The 22,624-nt window shown below is 43.3% G+C and overlaps 1 protein-coding gene and 1 long non-coding RNA gene across 2 annotated transcripts in view; one reads left to right on the plus strand and one right to left on the minus strand.

Moving 5' to 3' along the window:
• LOC139530103 (uncharacterized) overlaps positions 1 to 22,624 on the minus strand; it is a 428,447-nt gene that overhangs the window by 397,508 nt on the left and 8,315 nt on the right. The window lies entirely within an intron of this gene.
• cdh13 (cadherin 13, H-cadherin (heart)) overlaps positions 10,354 to 22,624 on the plus strand; it is a 526,046-nt gene continuing 513,775 nt past the window's right edge. The window contains exon 1 of the mRNA XM_071326199.1: positions 10,354 to 10,545. Coding sequence (XP_071182300.1) covers positions 10,477 to 10,545 — 69 coding nt within the window. The 5' untranslated portion in view covers positions 10,354 to 10,476. The remainder of the gene's footprint in view (positions 10,546 to 22,624) is intronic.

Raw genomic sequence — 22,624 nt, forward strand, 5'->3', positions numbered from 1 at the left:
CAACTTTGGTGTTAAGGCCAGAGCGGCAGCCATCCTTATCAGAAAAAGCACCCTGTTTGTCTCCTCCAAAGTAATTTCAGATGCTAATGGCCGATATGTTATAGTGATGGGGAAACTGTTTAGCACACAGGTTGATCTGGCTAACCTTTCTGGTCCTAATTGGGATGATGCTCAATTTTTCTCTGACCTCATTGCAACACTTCCTGACCTCAACTCTCAACATTTGATATTGGGCGGAGATTTCAATCGAAGTCTAGACAGAACCAGACCAAAGCCTGGCGCGTGGCGACTTGTCCCACTACAACTATCCTGTAATGCCTTTAAAAAATCCATATCTAAGGGGCCTAATTATTTCATACACAGTTTATGACAACAAACAGCGCACTGAACGCTTATTGGAGCTATCTCAACTCATTCTAGATGTGGACAACAGATATGCCCCTTCTCCAACTCCTGAACTCTACAAAGAGAGACTTCTACACCAATCAGAATTCGACGATCTTTCCATTAAACTAACGGAGCAGCCTCTGTTAAGTCGAGGCAGACATTTTATGGACACGGAGAGAAAGCTGGCAAGTTGTTATATCACCAGCTTTGACAATCCCCTGCTAGCAGCACCATACCTGAAATCTGTGTTGCAGCTGATTTAACTTCTACCAATCCCAAAGAAATCAACAATCAATTTAAGCAATTCTACTCTGGTCTTTAGTCGTCAGAGACTCTTCCTGACGCATCTCATATGCCTGCATTTTTAGACAATCTGGACATCCCCTGTCTCAATTTAGATGAACAAACTAACATGGATGCCTCAATAAGTGATGATGAAGCTACTCTGGCAATCCAGTCCATATAGAGCAGTAAAGCTCCTGGGCCTGAGGGCTTCCCTATTGAATTTTATTACGCATTCTCCTCCAAACTGTCCCCTATCCTCAGCTCAATGTACAATGAAATCCTGTCTAATCAGAAACGGCCCCAGACGCTTACCCAGGCGACTATTTCGGTTTTGCTTAAAAAGGACAAGAATCCCCTAGACTGTGGCTCATAAGCCACTTGTGGTTCATTTATAAAATTCTCACTATTGTCCTCTCGCACTGTTTAGAGACAGTGATGCCTAATATAATTAACTCTGATCAAACCAGATTTATCTCAGGTAGGCAATCTTTCTATAATATGCACCGGCTATTTAATGTTCTTTATTCTGCCCACTCAACTCTAAAGCCAGAGGTCATCATCTCTCTTGATGCTGAGAAGGCTTTCGACCGGGTTGAGTGGGAATATGTATTTACAGTACTAGAGAGATTTGGGTTTGGCCCATCATTCCTTTCCTGGATTAAGATTTTGTACTCGTCCCAAGTGGCTTCTGTTCACACCAACAATGTTTCCTCCAGCTACTTCCCTCTCCACAGGGTTGTTGTTTATCCTCTTTCCTGTTTGATATGGCTATTGAGCCTCTTGCTATCGCCCTGCGGGCGGAGGAGAGGATTAAGGGAATACTAAAGGGTGACATAATTCATAAGGTGTCCTTATATGCAGACAATCTTATTTTATACATCTTTAACCCGGTGTCACACACTGATCTGTTTCACCTGTTCTTGTGATTGTCTCCACCTCCTCCAGGTGTCACTTATTTCCCCCAGTGTATTTATCCCAGTGTTTCCTGTTTCTCTGTGCCAGTTCGTCTTGTATGTTTTCAAGTCAACCAGCGTGTTTCCCTGTGCTCCTGTTTTCTATTCTCTTTTTCTAGTCTTCCCGGTTTTGACCATTGCCTGTATTTTCTGGACCTCGTACCCGCCTGCCTGACCCTTCTGCTTGCCCTGACATCGAGCCTGTCTGCCACTCTTTACCTCTTGCACTCAGAATCTGGTTTTGACCTTTTGCCTGTCCATGACCATTCTCTTGCCTACCCCTTTTGGATTATAAATAAACTACAAAAACTCTAACCATCTGCCTCCTGTGTCTGCATCTAGGTTTCGCCTTGTGCCCTGATACCCGGTGGAGTCTATACCCTATCTCTTGGACATGCTACAAGGTTTTGGGACATTCTTGGGACATTCTCTGGTTAGTTAAACCTAACAAAAAGTGTGCTCTTCCCCATTAATCAGTTAGCAGAAGGTATTGGGTATGCCAATTTCCAAAAATAACTTCAAAACACTGCCAGAGCGCACTAAGGAGGATTTCACAAGGTGGTCGTCTCTTCCCATTTCATTAGCAGGTCACATTAATTCTGTTATGATGACTGTACTACCTAGGTTTTTGTACTCATTCCAAAGTCGATGTTCAAACAACTGGACAGCTGCAAGTCAAATCCACGCAAGTCAAATCCCAATTTTTTACACTACTATTGGTCAGCAAATATATCTAAATGTGTTTATTGGGTTTCTACATTTGAAAACAAGGATGGTCCAAATTGTTACAGTCAAACCTTCCAACTTCTCCTGTCTCGCTCCTGTGCTCCCCACTGCCCATGAACCTTGGCACCCATGTTTTGAATCCCATTGTCAAGAACTCCCTTATAATCTGGTCCCAATTCTGAAGTCACTTTAGCCTTAAACAAGTAAGCGGCTTCTCTCCATGAACATCTAATCATTTCTTCCCAGCGTCACAGATTGACACGGCTTTCCAGTTCTGGCATGGGAACGGTCTGGTGTTTTTTTTTGACCTATTTGTTGATAACACATTCGTCTCATTCAATACTCATTCCCAATACCCACTTTTTCAGGTACCTGCAAATTCGCAGCTTTGCTAAAGAACATTTTCCTTCATTTCCACTTGAGCCCACTACGTGTCCAGTCGAGAGGTGCTTAGATCTTAACCTGTATCTGAAGGGCACAATCTCCAGATTATACCACATAATACAGAACAATAATCCGCCTTCCTTGGCAAATACAGAATATGCATGGAAGCAAGACATGGGTAGCGAGCTACCCGATGACATGTGGCAACATAGTATTGGGCGTATCCACACCTCATCATTTAGCATAAGGCATGGGCTCATTCAGTTCAAAGTTTTGCACCTTCTCCATTACTCAAATGACAAACTGTCAAAAATATATCCAAATGTTGACCCAACTGTTTGAGATGCCATCAGAGTCCAGCGACTGTGGGACACATGTTTTGGACATGCCAATCTTTGAGTGGCGTCTGGAACCCCATATTTGAGGCATTCTCACATATGTGTAATACAAATATTAGCCCCAACCCATTCACTGCCATTTTTGGTGTACTTCCCCTAGATCAGAATGTTACCATGCTGCTAGCTCGCCACCTTGTCCTCTTTCACTGGAAGTCTGCAGAGCTGCCTTCCTTTATGCAGTGGTTTAAGGAGGTGATGTCATCTCTGCCTCTGGAGAATGTTAGGTACACTGCGCATGGGTCCCAACAAAAGTTTAACTTAACCGGGTCCCAATTCATACAATACATGGAGAGCCTGTCTTTTACTTAGTGTACCTTGTATATTTTGGTAAGCAGTCATGTCTGCTCTAGTGGCCATATATTGTGCTGATAAGACTCAACTATAAGTATGATACCGATTTTTATTTATATTTAACTTTTTCCATTGTTTTTATTTCTATTACTGTTTATGTTTTTGTGATATCCTTTTATGATGCCTTGGTGGGTGGGTGGTTGGATGGGAGGGAGGGAGGGTTTGACGTTGTACTGTCTAGAAAGTTTTTTTTATGTATAGAAAGTATCATATTCTTCCTGGGGTTGTAAATGAACAGATTTTAATAAGATTTCATGTTGCTAAAATGCTGTCAGTTCCACTTTAACTTCGTGTTGTCCCTGCTGGTACTACATGACTCCTTTTATGAGTCTGACAGCACCCTCAGTTGCCTCGCAGCGATACTTTACACACATCCCCAATTTTAGACGGGGAAAACATGTGAGACACTTAAAGAGATATGTGTGTTGTCCAGGAAGAGATGGAGGTAAGTAATAAAGAGGATGCAAGGTACAAGGTGTAATAAAGCATTCGATGTCAGACCAATTTGCTCCAACGGGCCTGCAAAAGGACAGGGCTCTCTCTCTTTCTGGCTGGCTCTGGCTCAGGCAGTATGTCACCCCTTCACTCCCAAGGACCAAACTCTGGCCACAAAGGGCTGCTGATTCCAGGACAGGGTCCAGAATGGAGATGGGCAACTTCATCCCCACCTAGTGGTGAGATAGGAGAATAACACACAGGAGCGACCAACCCCATCCACCTTTACACACCATTGAGTCATCCAAATGAGATTTTGGATCCGGTCCAATTCATTGGAATGCTTTGATTTTGTAAGACGTTCCTCAGAGATGACACAGCATTCCCAGGCGGCTGATAAAGGTGTGAATATATGTTTCATCAGCACTGGAGCCTTGAGAGATGGTCTGTTTTCTGCATCTGATAGTAGCCTAATACACTGTAAATCAACCAAATCAGGCTCCTCAGTCCATGTGTCCTCTGTGTGTGCTTGTTTTTGTTCCAGATGATTCAACTAATTCATCTATATAATTGAGAATATGCATAGATGGTTTGATTCAACTCAGTTTAGTTTGGGTTCATTACAGAGGGAATCAGTATTCTCAGGGGTGGACACTGGACAGCACCTGCGGGCAGATTTCATTGGGCTAATTCAATATCCCTCAATCATTCACTGAGCTATCAATACCTGTCAATTATTCACGTTAACTTATAGGCCTGTTCTCAGAATGGTCAGAGAGAAAATCCTTGAATCAGGAATCATTGAATCATGTAAATGTGAATGGGTTAAAATGCCTGGTCAATTGGTCACATATTAGATAGATTTTGCTATAATTTTGCTATCCTTAAGCACCCGATGATAAGAAAATTAATTAAAGTTCCTGGATTTCCACAATAACTAAAACTCCATCACTCATGGTAAACCTACAGCACTCCATGATGATTTTCATAGTGTACCATTGACCCCTGCTTCTTTGAGGCAGAGTTGATACAGTAGAAGGATTATTACATCTCCTGGTCCACTCCCGGGTGCACTTTCTCTCTGCCCCAGGGTTTGTTCAAAGTAAATCTAGCCTCTGGTCCTGGCAGCAGTTCTTAACCTCTCCTCCTAACTTTACTCTCTCTGCTCCTTCTCCTTCCCTGCAGCTTGATGAGTCAAACCCAAGAGGACCATTACACATCTCCTCTTCTTCTACTGAGGTGGAGAGCCATGGCAGATGCCCTATGCTTCCAAGGGGGCCAAGAGGATTAAGGCAAGTAAGTACTGTATCTGCTCCATTCATCACCAATGAGTCCCAAAACTACACCCAGCCATTTCCAGCACAGTCCTCAACTAGACGCAAGTACCAGCGTTTTGTATGTAGAGACACTCACATTAGTAATAAACCCGGGACAATCTCGTCATGAAAACAGACGATAAAATGAACCTTATTTGCATTCATTACTTTAGTTAATTGTGCTATTTGAATATTACACAGCCTGTTATTCAACATTAGAAGTCAATTAATAAGTGACTGATGCATGTATTAGCCCAATCAAGGCCAAACTTATTTGGAGGCTGTCAAATTGAGTAAAGCCCTGAATGCCTTTTTCAGTATGCAGAGATTCCACTTTTGAATTGTAGACCCGCAAGCATGAAAATCAGACCGAAGTCTGAACATTTAACTAAAAACATTCAATTTCTGACATGTACTATATCAAAAGCAATTCAGGAATATGTCCCTAGATGTTGTTCTATTTGACATTTCAATTCTGATCCACCATTATGTCATACATTTAATGAACTATTACTGTATTTCCTATTTCTGCTCATTTATTGAATTCGATCACCAGAATTTATGGACCTGAAATAGAGCTGTCAGTGTTGATGTGCTGTATCCCCTCCTATTCTGTTGATAAACAAATATATCGCAAAAATTGTGCAACATTGTCTTGGAAAAGCAATTCCTCAGACCGTCACAACAATTCCCGGCCTCATTTTTCACATTCGGAGAGAAGAGTAAGGAAATTTGAGTGCTTTCCTGAGCAGAAGGAATACAGGGAGCCCACCCAGCTGTGTGGCATGACCTTTTCCCTCCCATACTAACAATGGATATATGCACAAATTCTTTATCATCATAATATGCATCCTGTGTGTGTGGGGCTCTGAATTTTGTAACACTTATTTTTTTCTTCATTATCTCTTGGTTCAAAGTTCATCTCATCTTTCTCTGCAGGAACATCCCTCAGCTTCATCCCTCTTCAGAGTTATTTGTCTGGCATAAGAAGCCTGAACGACACTTAGCATGAAGATTAACTTTGCACATTGACAGCTCTGCCACCTAAGAAGGAGAGATGGGCAGCAATAATAGACACCTGACCTTTGGGCCTGATATGGAAAAGTTTTATATTCACAAGGTAACCTTCACTGATGGGCGTGGACTTCTGCTCTCCTCATGATGCCTCCCCTGACATTCACTCAAACCAAACCCATGGCCATCATGCAGTACCAATACCTATAAGAGGTGCAAAAAAATCTCAACATTAAATTCTATTAAGCAGGTATTAACAAATCAACCATACAAATCATATACCATGTTATCTAACATTCTCGGGCACTATAACTGGCAGTGTCGTGCTTCAGTAGGATTTAGACAAGCCATTGGATCACTCTGAATAACAATCAAAAGGGTAATGTCTCTAAACAAGCATAATTGGTCTTGGACTGGCACCTCGAAGCACCATAGCTAATATCCTAACAGTCTATGTGGTTCTATATCTCTACAATCAGGATCACATCAGATACCTGTGGCTATGGGTTTCAGACAGTTTGTCACGCCCTGACCATAGTTTGCTTTGTATGTTTATATGTTTTGTTTGGTCAGGGTGTGATCTGAGTGGGCATTCTATGCTGTATGTCTAGTTTGTCTGTTTCTGTGTTTGGCCTGATATGGTTCTCAATCAGAGGCAGGTGTTAGTCGTTGTCTCTGATTGGGAACCTCATTTAGGTAGCCTGTTTTGTCATTGTGGGTTGTGGGTGATTGTCTATGTGTCGTGTTTGTGTCAGCACGATTGGTATTTAGCTTCACGGTTGTTTCTTTGTTGTTTTTGTAGTGTTCAGTTTTTTCCATTAAAATGACAAACACCTACCACGCTGCGTATTGGTCCTCCGATCCTTCTCGCTTCTCCTCGTCAGATGAGGAGGACGAAGACAGCCGTGACACAGTTCATAATTTCCTGAACTGAGGAGAGGAATAACAGAAAAAGTTTAACATGACAGACTGTGCTGAATAATTAAAGGAATGTGGGTGCTGACAGACATGTTGAGAATGTATCTCATAAAGCCTGTCCGGCTCTACTAATTACTTTCCTCTTCAGAAAGACAAAATAATTATTGTGTGCATTAATTGTGTATGTCTCTAAGCTATTACTGAAACATCCAGCCCTTTGTTTAGCATGGTCATGATCAGCAGGTCAGGATATGACATATTAGCAAAAAATGATAATAAAATGGAACCCAGTTGGGGTCTCAACTTACTGTTGAGAGTTAGAATAGTAGAATACACAAGATCGCTCTGTACATATTAATTTTGAGTTTTCAACAGTGACACAACTTTGGATTTAGTGCAGGGAGATATCTTACTGAAATAAGTTACACTCCAAACAGCCTACCCGACCGCTCAGAGGCGTCTGCATGGTCCTAAAGCCTCGTTTTGTTTCACATTCCAATGATAAAACTGGGGGAAATGGAATTTCGTCCCCAGTGAAAGTTGCAGCCCTGGTTTTTAAACCCGGTGCTGAGTTAATGTGTAGCGGCTAATTGTATAGCTAATAGGCTATCTGCTTGTAGATCGACTGAGGTGAATGAAGGTGCAGCAACCAATGTGGTAATGGGTGGTGTCACGGCCATCGTAGGGAGGAGACCAAGGCGCAGCGTGGTATGAGTACATTCTCTAAATTTTAAGAATGAACACTGAACAAAACTAACAAAACAACAAAACGAACTGTGAAGCTATACAAAGAGTGCTAACAGGCAACTACACATAGACAAGAACCCATGAAACCAAAAGTGAAAATGGCAACCTAAATAGGATCCCCAATCAGAGACAACGATAAACAGCTGCCTCTGATTGGGAACCAATTCAGGCCACCATAGACCTACAATTACCTAGACTTACAAAAACCCCTAGATCTACAAAAACCCTAGACAAGACAAAACAAGCATACCCACCCTCGTCACACCCTGACCTAACCAAAATAATAAAGAAAACATAGATAAATAATGTCAGGGCGTGACAGTACCCCCCCCCCCCCCAAAGGTGCGGACTCCCGACCGCAAACCTGAACTTATAGGGGAGGGTCCGGGTGGGCATCTACCCTCGGTGGCGGCTCTGGTTCTGGATGCCGCCCCCCCTCTTTACACTGATCCCTCCGCCTTCGTAAATCCGGACCGCGGATCATCGCCGGAGGCTCTGGACCGCAGATCACTGCCGGAGGCCCCGGACCGGAGACCCTCGCTGGAGACCCCGGGCTGGGAACCTTCGCTGGAGACTCCGGGCCGGGGACCGTCGCTGGAGGCCCCGGACCGGGGACCGTCGCTGTAGACTCCGGGCCGGGGACCGTCGCTGGAGGCCCCGGACCGGGGACCGTCGCTGTAGACTCCGGACTGGGGACCGTCGCTGGAGACCCCGGGCTGGGGACCGTCGTTGGAGACCCCGGGCTGGGGACCGTCGCTGGAGACCCCGGGCTGGGGACCGTCGCTGGAGACCCCGGGCTGGGGACCGTCGCTGGAGACCCCGGACTGGGGACCGTCGCTGGAGACCCCGGACTGGGGACCGTCGCTGGAGACCCCGGACTGGGGACCGTCGCTGGAGACCCCGGACTGGGGACCGTCGCTGTAGACTCCGGACTGGGGACCGTCGCTGGAGACCCCGGGCTGGGGACCGTCGCTGTAGACTCCGGGCTGGGGACCGTCGCTGGAGACCCCGGGCTGGGGACCGTCGCTGTAGACTCCGGGCTGGGGACCGTCGCTGGAGACCCCGGACTGGGGACCGTCGCTGTAGACTCCGGGCTGGGGACCGTCGCTGGAGCGACAGGGGACTTACAAAAAACTTCTAGATCTACAAAAACCCTAGACAAGACAACACAAGCATACCCACCCTCGTCACACCCTGACCTAACCAAAATAATAAAGAAAACATAGATAACTAATGTCAGGGCGTGACAGGTGGGGTCATTTTTGCTTGTTTTTGCTGTTCTCCATTTTAACGTTTTTAAATTGTATAGAAACGCTGAGCTTCAACTTTCTTAAAATGTCTTAGATGCGGGATACAGGAAATGCTGCACTGCATAGTGCCATATCAGAGAAGGAGATCAGACCACATCATAGTACAGCAACTCACTCACTACTTCCCCGATAACATCTGAGTGAGTGAGTGAGAGAGAGAGAGAGAGAGAGAGAGAGAGAGAGAGAGAGAGAGAGAGAGAGAGAGAGAGAGAGAGAGAGAGAGAGAGAGAGAGAGAGAGAGAGAGAGAGAGAGAGAGAGAGAAATACAGAAATACAGAGATGGAGAGCAAGTGAGAGAGGGAGAGAGAGAGAGATTCGCTTGCTACTATGGATAGGGAATTCTTATTTACCCAACGCACCTGCATATCAGAAGAGAACAAGTGCCATAGCATAGGGCCACAGGCTATAAGACCTATCAAATCCTATTCTTTTTTCTAGCCTAGAGGTAAAGAACACATTCTGTGTTAAGAAGTCATATTTTTTTCAGAACTTAAATGTGTTCGATTTACCAAAGTGAGGTCACAGCAACCATCCGTTTCTCTGGGTCTCCCGGTGAATAGCGTTGAGAGGCAGTATTTTCCACCCAAACGCTACTCTCCGCTGCCACGATTTCATCTCGCGCCCTCGGAAAAAAACATGCCCCGGGGCTCAAGGCGCGCAGACTGAGGGAATAAAATGCCACTTCTGACGGGCTGTCAAACTCCCACATATTTCCAAATGAACTAGACTACATTCTAGTGAGATGATGAAGCCAGCGCTTCTTCAATAACGTCGTTTCACGAAAAAGTGCATGTCTACATATTTAATGTTAATATATTGGCTATGTTCTCGATCTTTCATTTTACATTACTGATATCTCGCAATAATGAGACATACATCTGCTCATCTGATATGCAGGCATATCATTATTTACAAATCGAAAAAAATATATCAAAGGGTGAGGGCATCTACTAGTTGAATATTCAAACACATTTGAATGTGTGTCAGTCCATGTAAATTGTCTATAGATAATACAAATCAAACCCAATACTTTTTCAGATTGATACAGATGCGTTATTCCGGCTGGTATAAAAAAATCCCCCTATAAATCTATTGGTTGTGGTCTCGGCGGCGCCTCTATCCAATGCTTTGCTCGTGAGGCTGCAGTTCTATTTGGGAAGTTGGCAGCTCGCGACAAGCTCTTTACTCTCACGCTCGCAGTTCGACTCTGGAATTATGAGCAGAGCTGGTCAAACCTGTACCTTGTTTTGAAATGTATTCCCAGAGAATTGAGACCATGGAGATTGGCATCCGTATCCTCATTGTGTTCCTCGTCTCACAGGTAAGCAGGATCGTTTTATTTGGAAATGCATAGCTCCCTCCCGCATTTGTTCATCAATGATTTATATTCCAGTCTTTAACATGCACTTAACTAACTGCAAGGGGGTAATGCTTATTTGCATTGCATAGCCAACGATATTGCATGCTTGTCTACATAGATTGAATGAAACCTAAATATAAAATAAACTACATTAAGCCAATATCATTTCAGAACGGTGAAACGTACAGTAACTTAATAGCACGAAATATATGATTGGGAAGCAGTCGAGGAATAATACTGCCAATGATTTACATGTAGCATTTGCGGCACCTAGTCGTTTTGGGGAGTGGGTGTCGAGTTTGGCATTAATCTGCAGTGGTCAGACACTCGGTTTAGAGATGCCGTTCACATTTAGCCGTCCATTAAGGACATTGGGGTAATGTGTGGAGCTATGTGCAAATCACGGCCGAACATTTGTCTCCAGCCACATCTATATTCCGCTCAGCTACAAAGTTGAGCGTTTCTTTGGCTCTGTCTGTGTTCATGTGGGTGAACGAACGGTGTGAGGGGAGGATTCACATGGCAGGCAGCTCTTGAGCTCTCTGAGAGTATAACTGAAGCAGTCAGTGTCTAACTTGAATAATAAGACCAGGGTGGCATTGGACGCTAGGAATGCAATTTAGATGCATCTTCTTGTATATATTTTCCCTCTCCGTTTACCTTTGACAGCCGCCTCTAATGTAGGCTATACTTGCTCAGATAGCTCGCTGCCAATCTTATCTGGCATTCCTTTGGAGAGACTGATAACTTGGAGCAGATGCCTCCGTCAATCACACTTTGCTCTATTTAAGTGCTGAAGGGCAACATAGCTGAATAATGACACAGCAAAATCAGCCTAGTAGGCGACCAATTTTCAAAGCCTTGGTAGTTTGTAGGCTACTGTTGCTCATCATTGCAGAATGAAGTCGCAATGACAATATGAAACACGGGGACATTTTACAAAGTGTTCACTCAACAGGTGCTGTCAATGGCCTTGTTTGAGACCTGGATTCCTAGTAGGCAGCATCAAAGGTGACCGCTGTCCGGTGAACACCCAGTTGTGTGTCTCCGTCAAATGGCAAGGTGCAAGCAGTGACAGGCGCAGAATTAATGGCGAGCTTTTCCTCCGAATTTTGACCATCACGATTGGTAGCGTTACTTTTCATATTTATTAGTGTTGATAGATGACATGGTTATTATTGTGTGTTGGAGCCCAGATGTTTGTTACTCAACTTTTGCTATGAGTAGCTGCATTTTCAGGTTACCAAACAGACTCAGTATTGTACTGCTGCTAAACTTGCACAGCATTTATTTCCACTGATGTCTGGCTAAAATGACAGAAATAAACATACATTGTTAGATTAAAAAATAGAGTTAATCGGGTGCTGGCTGCTACATGTAAATGAAGGAGAAATAAAAGTTCATTCCTGCTGCATCTGGAGAGAATGTGTCCCAGACTGTTACTGCCAGAGTTGTCTGGCTCTCTGTTGGCCCAAATGCCAGATCAACACAACTTACATTCAAGTTCTTATAGCTGTAACTTATGCCTCTACCATGTCCTGTTACCCCATGTGTAATATCCCATGTTAATCTGTCTATAACACACTGAATACAGGCCAATATCAGTATATTACTGTACACTCTGTGTGTGATCAAGTGAACCACTGTTATTTATAGCAAGCAGCCCAGGTAGGGCGCCAAGTTTGCCTCCAGAATAAGCTGCTGCTGTGCCCCGCATAAATCCCTGTATTTGAAATGAAACGCTAAGCAGTTGAGAGCCTCAGCGATGATTCAGAATAAGAACACCACAGCCGGGAGGTGCAGGTGCCAATATTTCTCTATCTCCCTCTCTGCCTTTCTCCCTGTCTCTGGCTCTCCTTTTCTCCCTTCCTTTTTACCTCTGCTTCTCCGAAGCAGTCTTGTGGACCTGGAGACTGTTTATTTTATAGACTTATCTAAGTATTTCCTCCAAAGGCTCAGCACAGTGCACTGTGCAAGTGGTTTTAGGGAATGAAAAGGGAAAGATAAAGGGCAAGAAAGTGATGTGCCTCTCTTCTTTAAGATGACTGCATACAGGCAGTAGTTATTTTCTTCTCCGCTAGCACCTGAGAGTCAGTCAGTGAGCTCAGCCGGGAAGATAGATTTGTTGCTCTGGACGTTTATGGGTCTGGTGGTCAACAGACTGTTAAAGTCCCCTCTAAGCCGCCCTGCAGTGTGAGTGTGACAGGGGGGTGTTGGCAGGGTCCTTTAAGGTCATGGAGTCCAGGGGAATGTTAAAATGACTGTTCAAGGGGGAATGGGAGAGCGAGCGTTACCTTGGTGCCTGAAAACAGACAGACAGGAGTGCCCACCTCAGTGACCCTCCTCTCCTCTGCCCACGGCTCACTCCACTGATCCAGCAGTATCAAAGAGAAGGGACACAGCCATGGCCGCATGTCAACTACATTTATTACTGCAGCAGCAGGTGCAGGGACAGGGGACTACACACACACTCCACTGCCTGCCCTTGGCCAGTTAGACAAATAAACACACACAAACACACACATAAACACAAAGACACATACGCTCATATCACTGCCAAAATTCAAAATGCACACAAGCAAATTTAATTTGCTGAGAATATAAATCTTAGCCCTACTGAGGCGAGTGCTCAGAGGTAGAAAACATCTCTGTTTTAGTGATCTTATCAAGCTTAGCTAAGCCAAAAAGTATAAACTCATCCCTCCCTTCCCCACACACACAATTCCCAGCCATGCCCTCAATTAACCCTTTAGCCTACTTTTACATTGAACCTTACATTTTGGGAGACTTTTTGGATACAGAGTAGGCTAAACCACATTCCTCCCAACATTCTGTATCTGGTGTTTGGTCTTTTGAGGAGCTTTGTATTTCCTAGTGTTAATTATGTCTGGTGAAGGATCACAATAAGGCCAATGAGGGAAGCCAGTCATTAGTGCTGATGGCTATCACATTCTCTCTCTCTCTCTCTCTCTCTCTCTCTCTCTCTCTCTCTCTCTCTCTCTCTCTCTCTCTCTCTCTCTCTCTCTCTCTCTCTCTCTCTCTCTCTCTCTCTCTCTCTCTCTCTCTCTCTCTCTCTCTCTCTCTCTCTCTCAACTTGTGAGGGGTGCAGCACTCCACCCAAGGTCAGCTATGGACCTGATGATTCTCCTAATTGCAGATCTCTCACCCCCAGATCTATTTGTGGGACTGGGTTACAGATGAACACCAAAACAGCCTGTTATCACGTCATCAGCCCTCGGCCATGAACACACAGGTCAGGTGGCTTGACCCCAGCATCCTCCTACATGTCACGGATGAGCTGCGTGTCCAGTAGTAATGAGTGATTATGGAGACATTAGCTGTTGGAGGGTTGAAAGTCTTGCTCCCCAGCGGTGTAATGAAGGAAAGGTATCAAAGGAGAGAGCCAACCCTGTGATGTTAGAGACGTTGGAGAGCTCTTAAGAGTTTATTTGGGTGTAGCTGTTATTGATGGCAGCCATACTGGAGTAAAAGCTTCCTGGAAATGATGATGCTGAAGGAAATGCACCTGCGTGAATGCACGCACACGCACACACACACACACACACACACACACACACACACACACACACACACACACACACACACACACACACACACACACACACACACACACACACACACACACACACACACACACACACACACACGCGCGCGCGCGCGCGCGCGCACACACTGTCTTAATGGAAGACTAAGATCTCCAGTGCTCTCTCCCCTGATGATTGTGGTTCAGCGGTTCACTTTAATGGACTGTAAGGTCTTAACTCTGTTCACGGAGGGTCTGACCTTGTGGGAAAGTGAACCATCCATATCTTCTCTGCCTGGAGCAAAGCAATTTAGCTCTGATGGAATGGAGGGGTAGAGGACTGTAAGGTAGGACTGGAGGGGGATGTTTTCCCAGCCAGGAAACTCTGATAATTAGAGTAAATACTGTATGTCCCCACACAGAGAGCTCTCCATTTGAATGTATCCAGGTTTAATATCGGCCTGCTGTAGCCTAATTATACAAAATGCCAATGGATATAAATTCAATAAATGTGACAACTGAAAAGGTTTCTGTCATGGGAAAATGAAATAATGGCTTATTTGTGTGCCTGTGTTAGTGTAGAGAGAGAAAGAGAACCTTGTCAACTGGCAGACAGTGTTTCGCTGTATTTATGTTATGAGCACACACATGCACAATCACACACACACACACACACACGTTTTGTTCTTCTATCCTAGTGGGGACCAAAAATTAACTTCCATAGAAAATCCTATTTTCCCTAACCCTAACCTTCACCCAAACCCTAAACCTAACTCCTAACACTAACCGTAACCCTAAATCTAACTCCTTACCATTACCCCTACCCCTACCCTAATTGTAACCCTAACCCTAATTGTAACCGTAACTCTAAACCAAACCCCCAAACACACACACACACACACACACACACACACACACACACACACACACACACACACACACACACACACACACACACACACACACACACACACACACACACACACACACACACACACACAGTAGAGCAGAGTAGTAGATTGATACAGATGCGTTATTCCGGCTGGTATAAAAAAAATCCCCCTATAAATCTATTGGTTGTGGTCTCGGCTCTACTGTGTGGAGGAGGAGTGGGATGGCGTCACCCTGTTTCCACGATGTCTTCATCTCTTCGTCTGTTTGCTGTCATCCTTCCGTCAGGCAGATAATTGCTGGGGAAGAGCTGCAAAGCCCGGGACTCCCAAATCCTCAGTACAAACAGAAACAGCCAGGCAGCCAGAGAGAAAGGGAACCAGTGACTGTCTGAGGCTGAGCATACTGCACTGCTAGCAGGCAGTCTCTGTTTCCATGCCAGACTCTGTCTGTATCACTCTCTCTCTCTCTCCATTCTCTCTCTGCTCCCTCATTCTCTCACATTTAAAACATGTATTCATGAGTACTCACGACTCACACTCTCTCTCTGTTTTTCCTGCCTCCCATTCATATTCACCAACAACACAGACAGAACACATCCCAGTCAGAGATGCACACAAGCACACATTGTGGCTTTAATTTGTGTCTATGTGTATGGGGGGTGACAGAGCACATGCTCATTATAAGGCTGTGTTCCTGTGTCCTCTGTCTGTGATGATTCCATCCCGTTGTATAAGTAAGAGCTGCTGCGTGTGTGTGTGAGGCTGAGACTATAGGAGATGGTAATGATCTATCAGTGTGTAGTGAGGTATTGAGAGAGAGAGAGAGAGAGAGCTGGTATGTGAGTGCTGCTGAACCCTGGGCAAGCAGCGTCTACTCAGCAGGCTCTGTGGGAGCCAGACAGACCAGCCTGCTGAAAGATGAGAAAGACGCTACATGAGGCATGGTAATATGGAGCTGCTTACGGTGCACTATCCCCCCTGTATTATACAGTGCACTATCCCCCCTGTATTATACGGTGCACTATCCCCCCTGTATTATATGATGCACTATCCCTCTGTATTATACAGTGCACTATCCCTCTGTATTATACAGTGCACTATCCCCCCTGTATTTTACAGTGCACTATCCCTCTGTATTATATGATGCACTATCCCCCCTGTATTATATGATGCACTATCCCCCCTGTATTATACAGTGCACTATCCCCCCTGTATTTTACAGTGCACTATCCCCCTGTGTTATACAGTGCACTATCCCCCTGTATTATACGGTGCACTATCCCCCCTGTATTATATGATGCACTATCCCCCCTGTATTATACAGTGCACTATCCCCCCTATATTTTACAGTGCACTATCTCCCTGTATTATACGGTGCACTATCCCCCCTGTATTATACGGTGCACTATCCCCCCTGTATTATACGGTGCACTATCCCCCCTGTATTATATGATGCACTATCCCCCCTGTATTATACAGTGCACTATCCCCCTGTGTTATACAGTGCACTATCCCCCTGTATTATACGGTGCACTATCCCCCCTGTATTATATGATGCACTATCCCCCTGTATTATACAGTGCACTATCCCCCCTATATTATACACTGCACTATCCTCCCTGTATTATATGGTGTACTATCCTCCCTGTATTATACGGTGCACTATCCCCCCTGTATTATACGGTGCACTATCCCCCCTCTATTATACGGTGCACTATCCTCCCTGTATTATATGATGCACTATCCCCCCTGTATTATATGGTGCACTATCCCCCTGTATTATATGATGCACTATCCCCCCTGTATTATATGGTGCACTATCACCCCTGTATTAAAAGGGTTGTGAAATACTAATGAGCGGCGTGATGATGACTTTGGTGCTTAACAAGGAGAAGCGCTTCCCTCTGGACGGGGAGGTGTGTGTGGACGCATGGCGATGGGAATGATGGATGACAGGGGGGAAGATAAGTGGGAGGCAGAGAGAGATCTGCATCTCCCTGATTTATGATGAGTGCTGTGTGTGTGTGTGTGTGTGTGTGTGTGTGTGTGTGTGTGTGTGTGTGTGTGTGTGTGTGTGTGTGTGTGTGTGTGTGTGTGTGTGTGTGTGTGTGTGTGTGTGTGTGTGTGGGGGTGTGTGTGGGGGTGTGTGTGGGTGGGTGTGTGTGTGTGTGTCACACTCCCGCTGATTGCTGCACTTTCACTGGAGCAAACTTTTTACATACTCACCTTTTCACTTCTCTATTCCTCTGCCTCTCTAACTCTGTGCCTGTGATTTTATGACTCTGTCCCCAGCCAGTGCGTCTCTGAGGGGCTGAACTCTCTGTGCCATTTCAATGTGGCCTAGCATTACAGCAGTCTCTTGGAACAAGCCAAATGGAACACTTGTTCTGAATGTAGCCCATTATGCCCTTTCCCTGCCACCCTCCCAGCTCAGAGAGAGGGTGGTAACCAGTGGAGACATTAGAGGCCATGGCTCTCTTCAGAGAGAGGTGGTCCTTTTTCACCCCTGTCTCGTGCTCTCCCCCCTGCTCGCTAGTCCGCCTGTTGCCTTTCATCTTCTGTAATCCACATCAGAAGGTGTGAGCAGAATGTCACATCTGGGAGAGAGGGAATCAATCAACCTGCCTCCACCCCGACAACCGCAGTACTTCCCCTGGACTGCAAGATGGCGACATGGAGCCAGATATCCTATTGGGATGGAGACCGGGACAATGCTCTTCAGATCTACCTACCTACCCAGTCCCATTGTTTGAAGTGTGTGTTTTCGAAAATGCTTTGCCAAAGCAGATTGGAGATTAAACATGTGAACTTGGCCGTCAGAAGTGAGTTGCCGTCGGAGGACTAGGAAATAGAGCATACAAAGCACTATATTGGTAAGGAGGTCGCTTGCAGGCAATTAGAATAGCTTTCCCCTTTTATTGCTTTTGATGTCGTCGTGTGGTGGAATGAGTGAGCCAGTACTTTAGTCTGCCTTTGACTGGGGGCTGGAAGTTAAATTGATTTAATTTAGATCCAATTAATATCCTCTTTTAAGGGTTTGGTGGTTGTGTAATGCAGTCTGAAATGATGGGTGAAATAGAAGGGATGTTATTGCCAATGACCTTTTCCATACCATAGTCATCATCCACCATATACAATGGGTATCATAAGTATTCACCCCACCTAGTATTTTTTCACATTTATTTCCATTACAAAGTGGGATTGAAATAGATTTAATGTGATTTTTTTTGTTATTGATCTACACAAGATACTCCATTATCTCCATGGCTCCCGAGTGGCGCAAAGGTCTAAGGCACTGCATCCTAGTGCTAGAGGCATCACTACAGACCCCGGTTTGATCGCGGGCTGTATCACAACCGGCCGTGATCGGGAGTCCCATTGGGCAGCACACAATTGGTTCAGCATCGTCCAGGTTAGGGGAAGGTTTGATACCAGGGTATCATTGTAAATGTGTTTTTTAATTATTTTTTAATAATAATAATAATGTCATAGTGAAAATAAAATAATATATTCTACAAATGTTTACAAATTAATCAAATTAAATAACTAAAACATAGCCGTTGCATAAGTACTCACCCCCTTTGTTTAGGCTTAAAAAAAGTGGCTTAACAAATCACATAAATTAAATGGACCTATGAAATAATAGGGGTTGACATGATTTTTGAATGACTACCCCTTCCTCTTTCCCCCATACATACAACATTTGAAAGGTCCCTCAGTCAAGTATTGAATATCAAGCACATATTCAACTACAAAGACCAGGGAGCTTTTTGAAAGCCTCATAAAGAAGGGCAGTAATTGGTAGCTGGGTAACAATAACAAATCAGACATTCAATATCTCTTTAAGCATGGTCAAATTAGCATTATAAATTGGGTGGTTCGAGCCCTGAATGCTGATTGGCTGACAGCCGTGGTATGTCAGACCATATACCACCGGTATGACAAAACATTCATTTTACTGCTCTAATTACGTTGGTAACCAGTTCATAATAGCAATAAGGCACCTGGGTTTGTGGTATATGGCCAATATACCACGGCTAAGGGCTCTATCCAGGGACTCCGCGTTGCGTCATGCATAAGAACAGTCCTTAGCCGTGTTATATTGGCCATATACCACACCTCCTTGTACCTTATTGCTTAATTATATTATGCTGTGGATGATGTATTAAACCACCCAGACACATCAAAGATACAGTCGTCCTTCTGAACTGAGCTGCAGAACAGGATGTCACCATGAGGTCATTGGTGATTTTAAAACAGCTACGGAATTCAACAGCTGTGATCGGAGAAAACTGAGGATGGATGATAAACATTGTAGTGACTCCACAATAATGACCTAAATGACAGAGTGAAAAAAGAATACAAATATACAGAATACAAATATTCCAAAACATGCATATGTAAGCAACCAGTGGAGGAAAAAGTAGCCAATTGTCATACTTGAGTAAAAGTAAAATTCTACTTGAGTAAAAGTTTTAAAGTATTTGGTTTTAAATAGACTTAAGTATCAAAAGTAAATGTTATAGCAAAATATACTTAAGTATCAAAAGTAAACGTATAAATATTTTCAAATTCCTTATATTAAGCATAATTTTCTTGTTTTTAAAAAATGTACAGATGGCAAGGGGCACGCTCCAACACTCAGACATAATTTACAAACGGAAGCATGTGTTTAGTGTGTGAATTTGACCATTTGACCATTTTCTTGTCCTGTTAATCATTCAAAATGTAATGAGTAATTTTGGGTGTCAGGGAAAATGTATGGAGTACATCATTTTCTTTAGGAATGTAGTGAAGTAAAAGTAAAAGCTGTAAAAAATATAAATAGTAAAAAAAACTACTTAAGTAGTACTTTCAAGTATTTTTACTTAAGTACTTTACACCACTGTAAGCAGCAAGGCACTAAAGTAATACAATGTTTAGCTTAAATGCAAAGCCTTGTGTTTGGGGCAAATCCAACACAACACATCATGAGCAACTGCCTCCTTATTTCCAAGCATGGTGGTGGCTGCATTATGGTATGGGTATCCTTGACATTGGCAAAAACTGTAATTTTTCAGGATGAAAAGAAACTGGATGGAGCTAAGCACAGGCAAAATCCTAGAGGAAAACCTGCTTCAGTCTGCTTCACACCAGACACTGGGAGAGGAATTCACCTTTCAGCAGGACAATAACCTATAACACAAAGCCAAATCTACACTGGAGTTGCTTACCAAGAAGATGTTCCTGAGTGGCCAAGTTACAGTTTTGACTTAAATCTGCTTGAAAATCTATGGCAAGACTTGAAAATTGCTGTCTAGCCATGATCCCCAACACCTTGAAAAGAATAATGGACAAATATATTGCACAATACAAGTGTGAAAAACTCTTATGAGACTTACCCAAGAAGACTCACAGCTGTAACTGCTGCCAAATATGTATCTAACATTCACTCAGAGGTGTGACTACTATTTTAATCAAGGTATATTGTTTTATTTTTCATTCATCTTAAAAAATATCTATAATTTCTATTCCACTTTGACATTACAGAGTATTTTGTGTAGATTGTTGACGAAAAAGTACAATTAAATACATTTTAATCCCACTTTGTAACACAATCAAATGTAAAGAAATCCAAGGGGTGAATACTTATGATACCCAATGTACTTTGTTTTGTAACCCGTACAATGTTTGATGTGTAGTATCACATCCATCATGTAGCATCTTACTGTAATTACATTCCATCAGACATGAGAAAGGCAAAGAATCCCTTTGAAGATTGTATGACCGATGACCGTCACTTTGATATGAACATTATGTGATAGTAACAAAATAGGCAATTAGAAACTGGGAGCTGCTGTGCCTATTTTGACACATAAATCCCAGCCCATTTCATTTGTGTGTACAGAACACGTCTAAGTATAAAGACATATCTATTTAAAAATAATGCTCTCTTGAATGCTGTTCTAAAGAAACCATTTTATGCCACTGAAGTAGAAGAGAAGCTGTGATTGTTGGTGTATAGAAATCTCAAAGCGTGTTAGTTATTAAGCGGCTTTGCATAGCTATTTTGGGAGGACTGGAAGCTATTGTTCTAGTGTTGAGATACGATTTAAAGGTGTCTGATTGCAGCTCTGTCATGTGTTCAGTCAGGCACTAGTGATCAGGAAAAAAATCTATAGAGTTACATATTGGTATATTATTTTTGACGCTATATCATATGGTACCGTTTTGACAATATTGCCACATTATTTTTGCACTAGTTGGTTGTACCTGCACCAAAACTCCAGTATTTTTCCTTTGTAGCTTGTTTTACATCTTCTTTTTAAGTGGCGAATTTGTTTTCAGCACTTTTATTTCCATGACTGATCAAAACTCTATTTTTCTCATGGCTCTCTCTTGTCCTTCTGCAGAAGACACATGGTGAGCATTATGTTTGGATCATGGCGTCGCAATAAAATCACAGTATTGAATTGCAATACAAATGTGACCGACCGGCTCAATTTGGTCTTATGTAGCAAAATTGGAAATTGTGTTTTTTGCATTGGATAAAAGTACAGACTCCGAGCTAGAAAATGGTATATCATGCACTATAGTTGAGGAACAATGGGAAAGTAATTCTGATTTGAAAGTTGTAACCCCACTTTTGAGAAAATGGCACTGGAGAGGTTTTCTTTGTCTACACCCATTCAGCATTGTTCACACCCTCTTAAGCCTTAGCCCCACCCATCTCTTTAAGGATTCACATGAGGCCATGTGCTAAACAGAGTGACTACGGTAGTGTACTAAACAACCAAATATTTCAAGACTAAAGATTAGTTTATACTATGTCTATCGACATGTCTGTAGACAGTTGTCGCAATGACATCATGAACATTCTATTGTCGTCCGACATCAAACTTGTCGTTGTCGTTATGAAAAAGTATAAACACAAAAACGACAGGCTGGCTGCATGTCAGCCTGGTGGTCCATAGCATATATATATATATTTTTTATATATATATTTTTTTTACCCCAATAAACCCATCCATTTAACCTTTTCACACGTACCAACAAACGGGTGTGATCATTCTACATTGGTCCCTGTTGCGTACATTCAAACTGGTGTGATTAGAACACTTGATTAGAATGCTTATTTAGAATGTCCATTTTCGATTGACGCAACAATTAGCATTTGAGCTGGCCACACTTTTGTTTTCACAGAAACATTTTGCACAAACACAATCCTTACAAAGTTATGTCCAGAATGTGACCAGTTTATTATAGGATGGAATGATCAGACATTCACAGAAGTAGCTACAACATAACACAATCAAAAATGTAGGCTACATTTGTTCTAGCGCTAACTGAGGAAAGATTGACTTACAAGCTGCCTTGCTTGTTTTTTTCCGCATCAACTAAAGATAATAAGAGGAGACAAGATGAGTTTGGTCTGTTTATAGTATACATGTTGATGGGGGTGTGTCGTCTACGATCATCTACTTCCCTTCATTCACTTTCGGAAGTTTACCCGAAAGATGAGTGAACCATTCCTTCACCTCATTATAACATCTTTGGTCTGACAGATTACGTGAAACCCAGATTGCATTGTATAATGTCAACAAACATGGTACCATACATAGCT

Source organism: Salvelinus alpinus, chromosome 9 (genome assembly GCF_045679555.1).
Source record: "Salvelinus alpinus chromosome 9, SLU_Salpinus.1, whole genome shotgun sequence".
Lineage (NCBI taxonomy): Eukaryota > Metazoa > Chordata > Actinopteri > Salmoniformes > Salmonidae > Salvelinus > Salvelinus alpinus.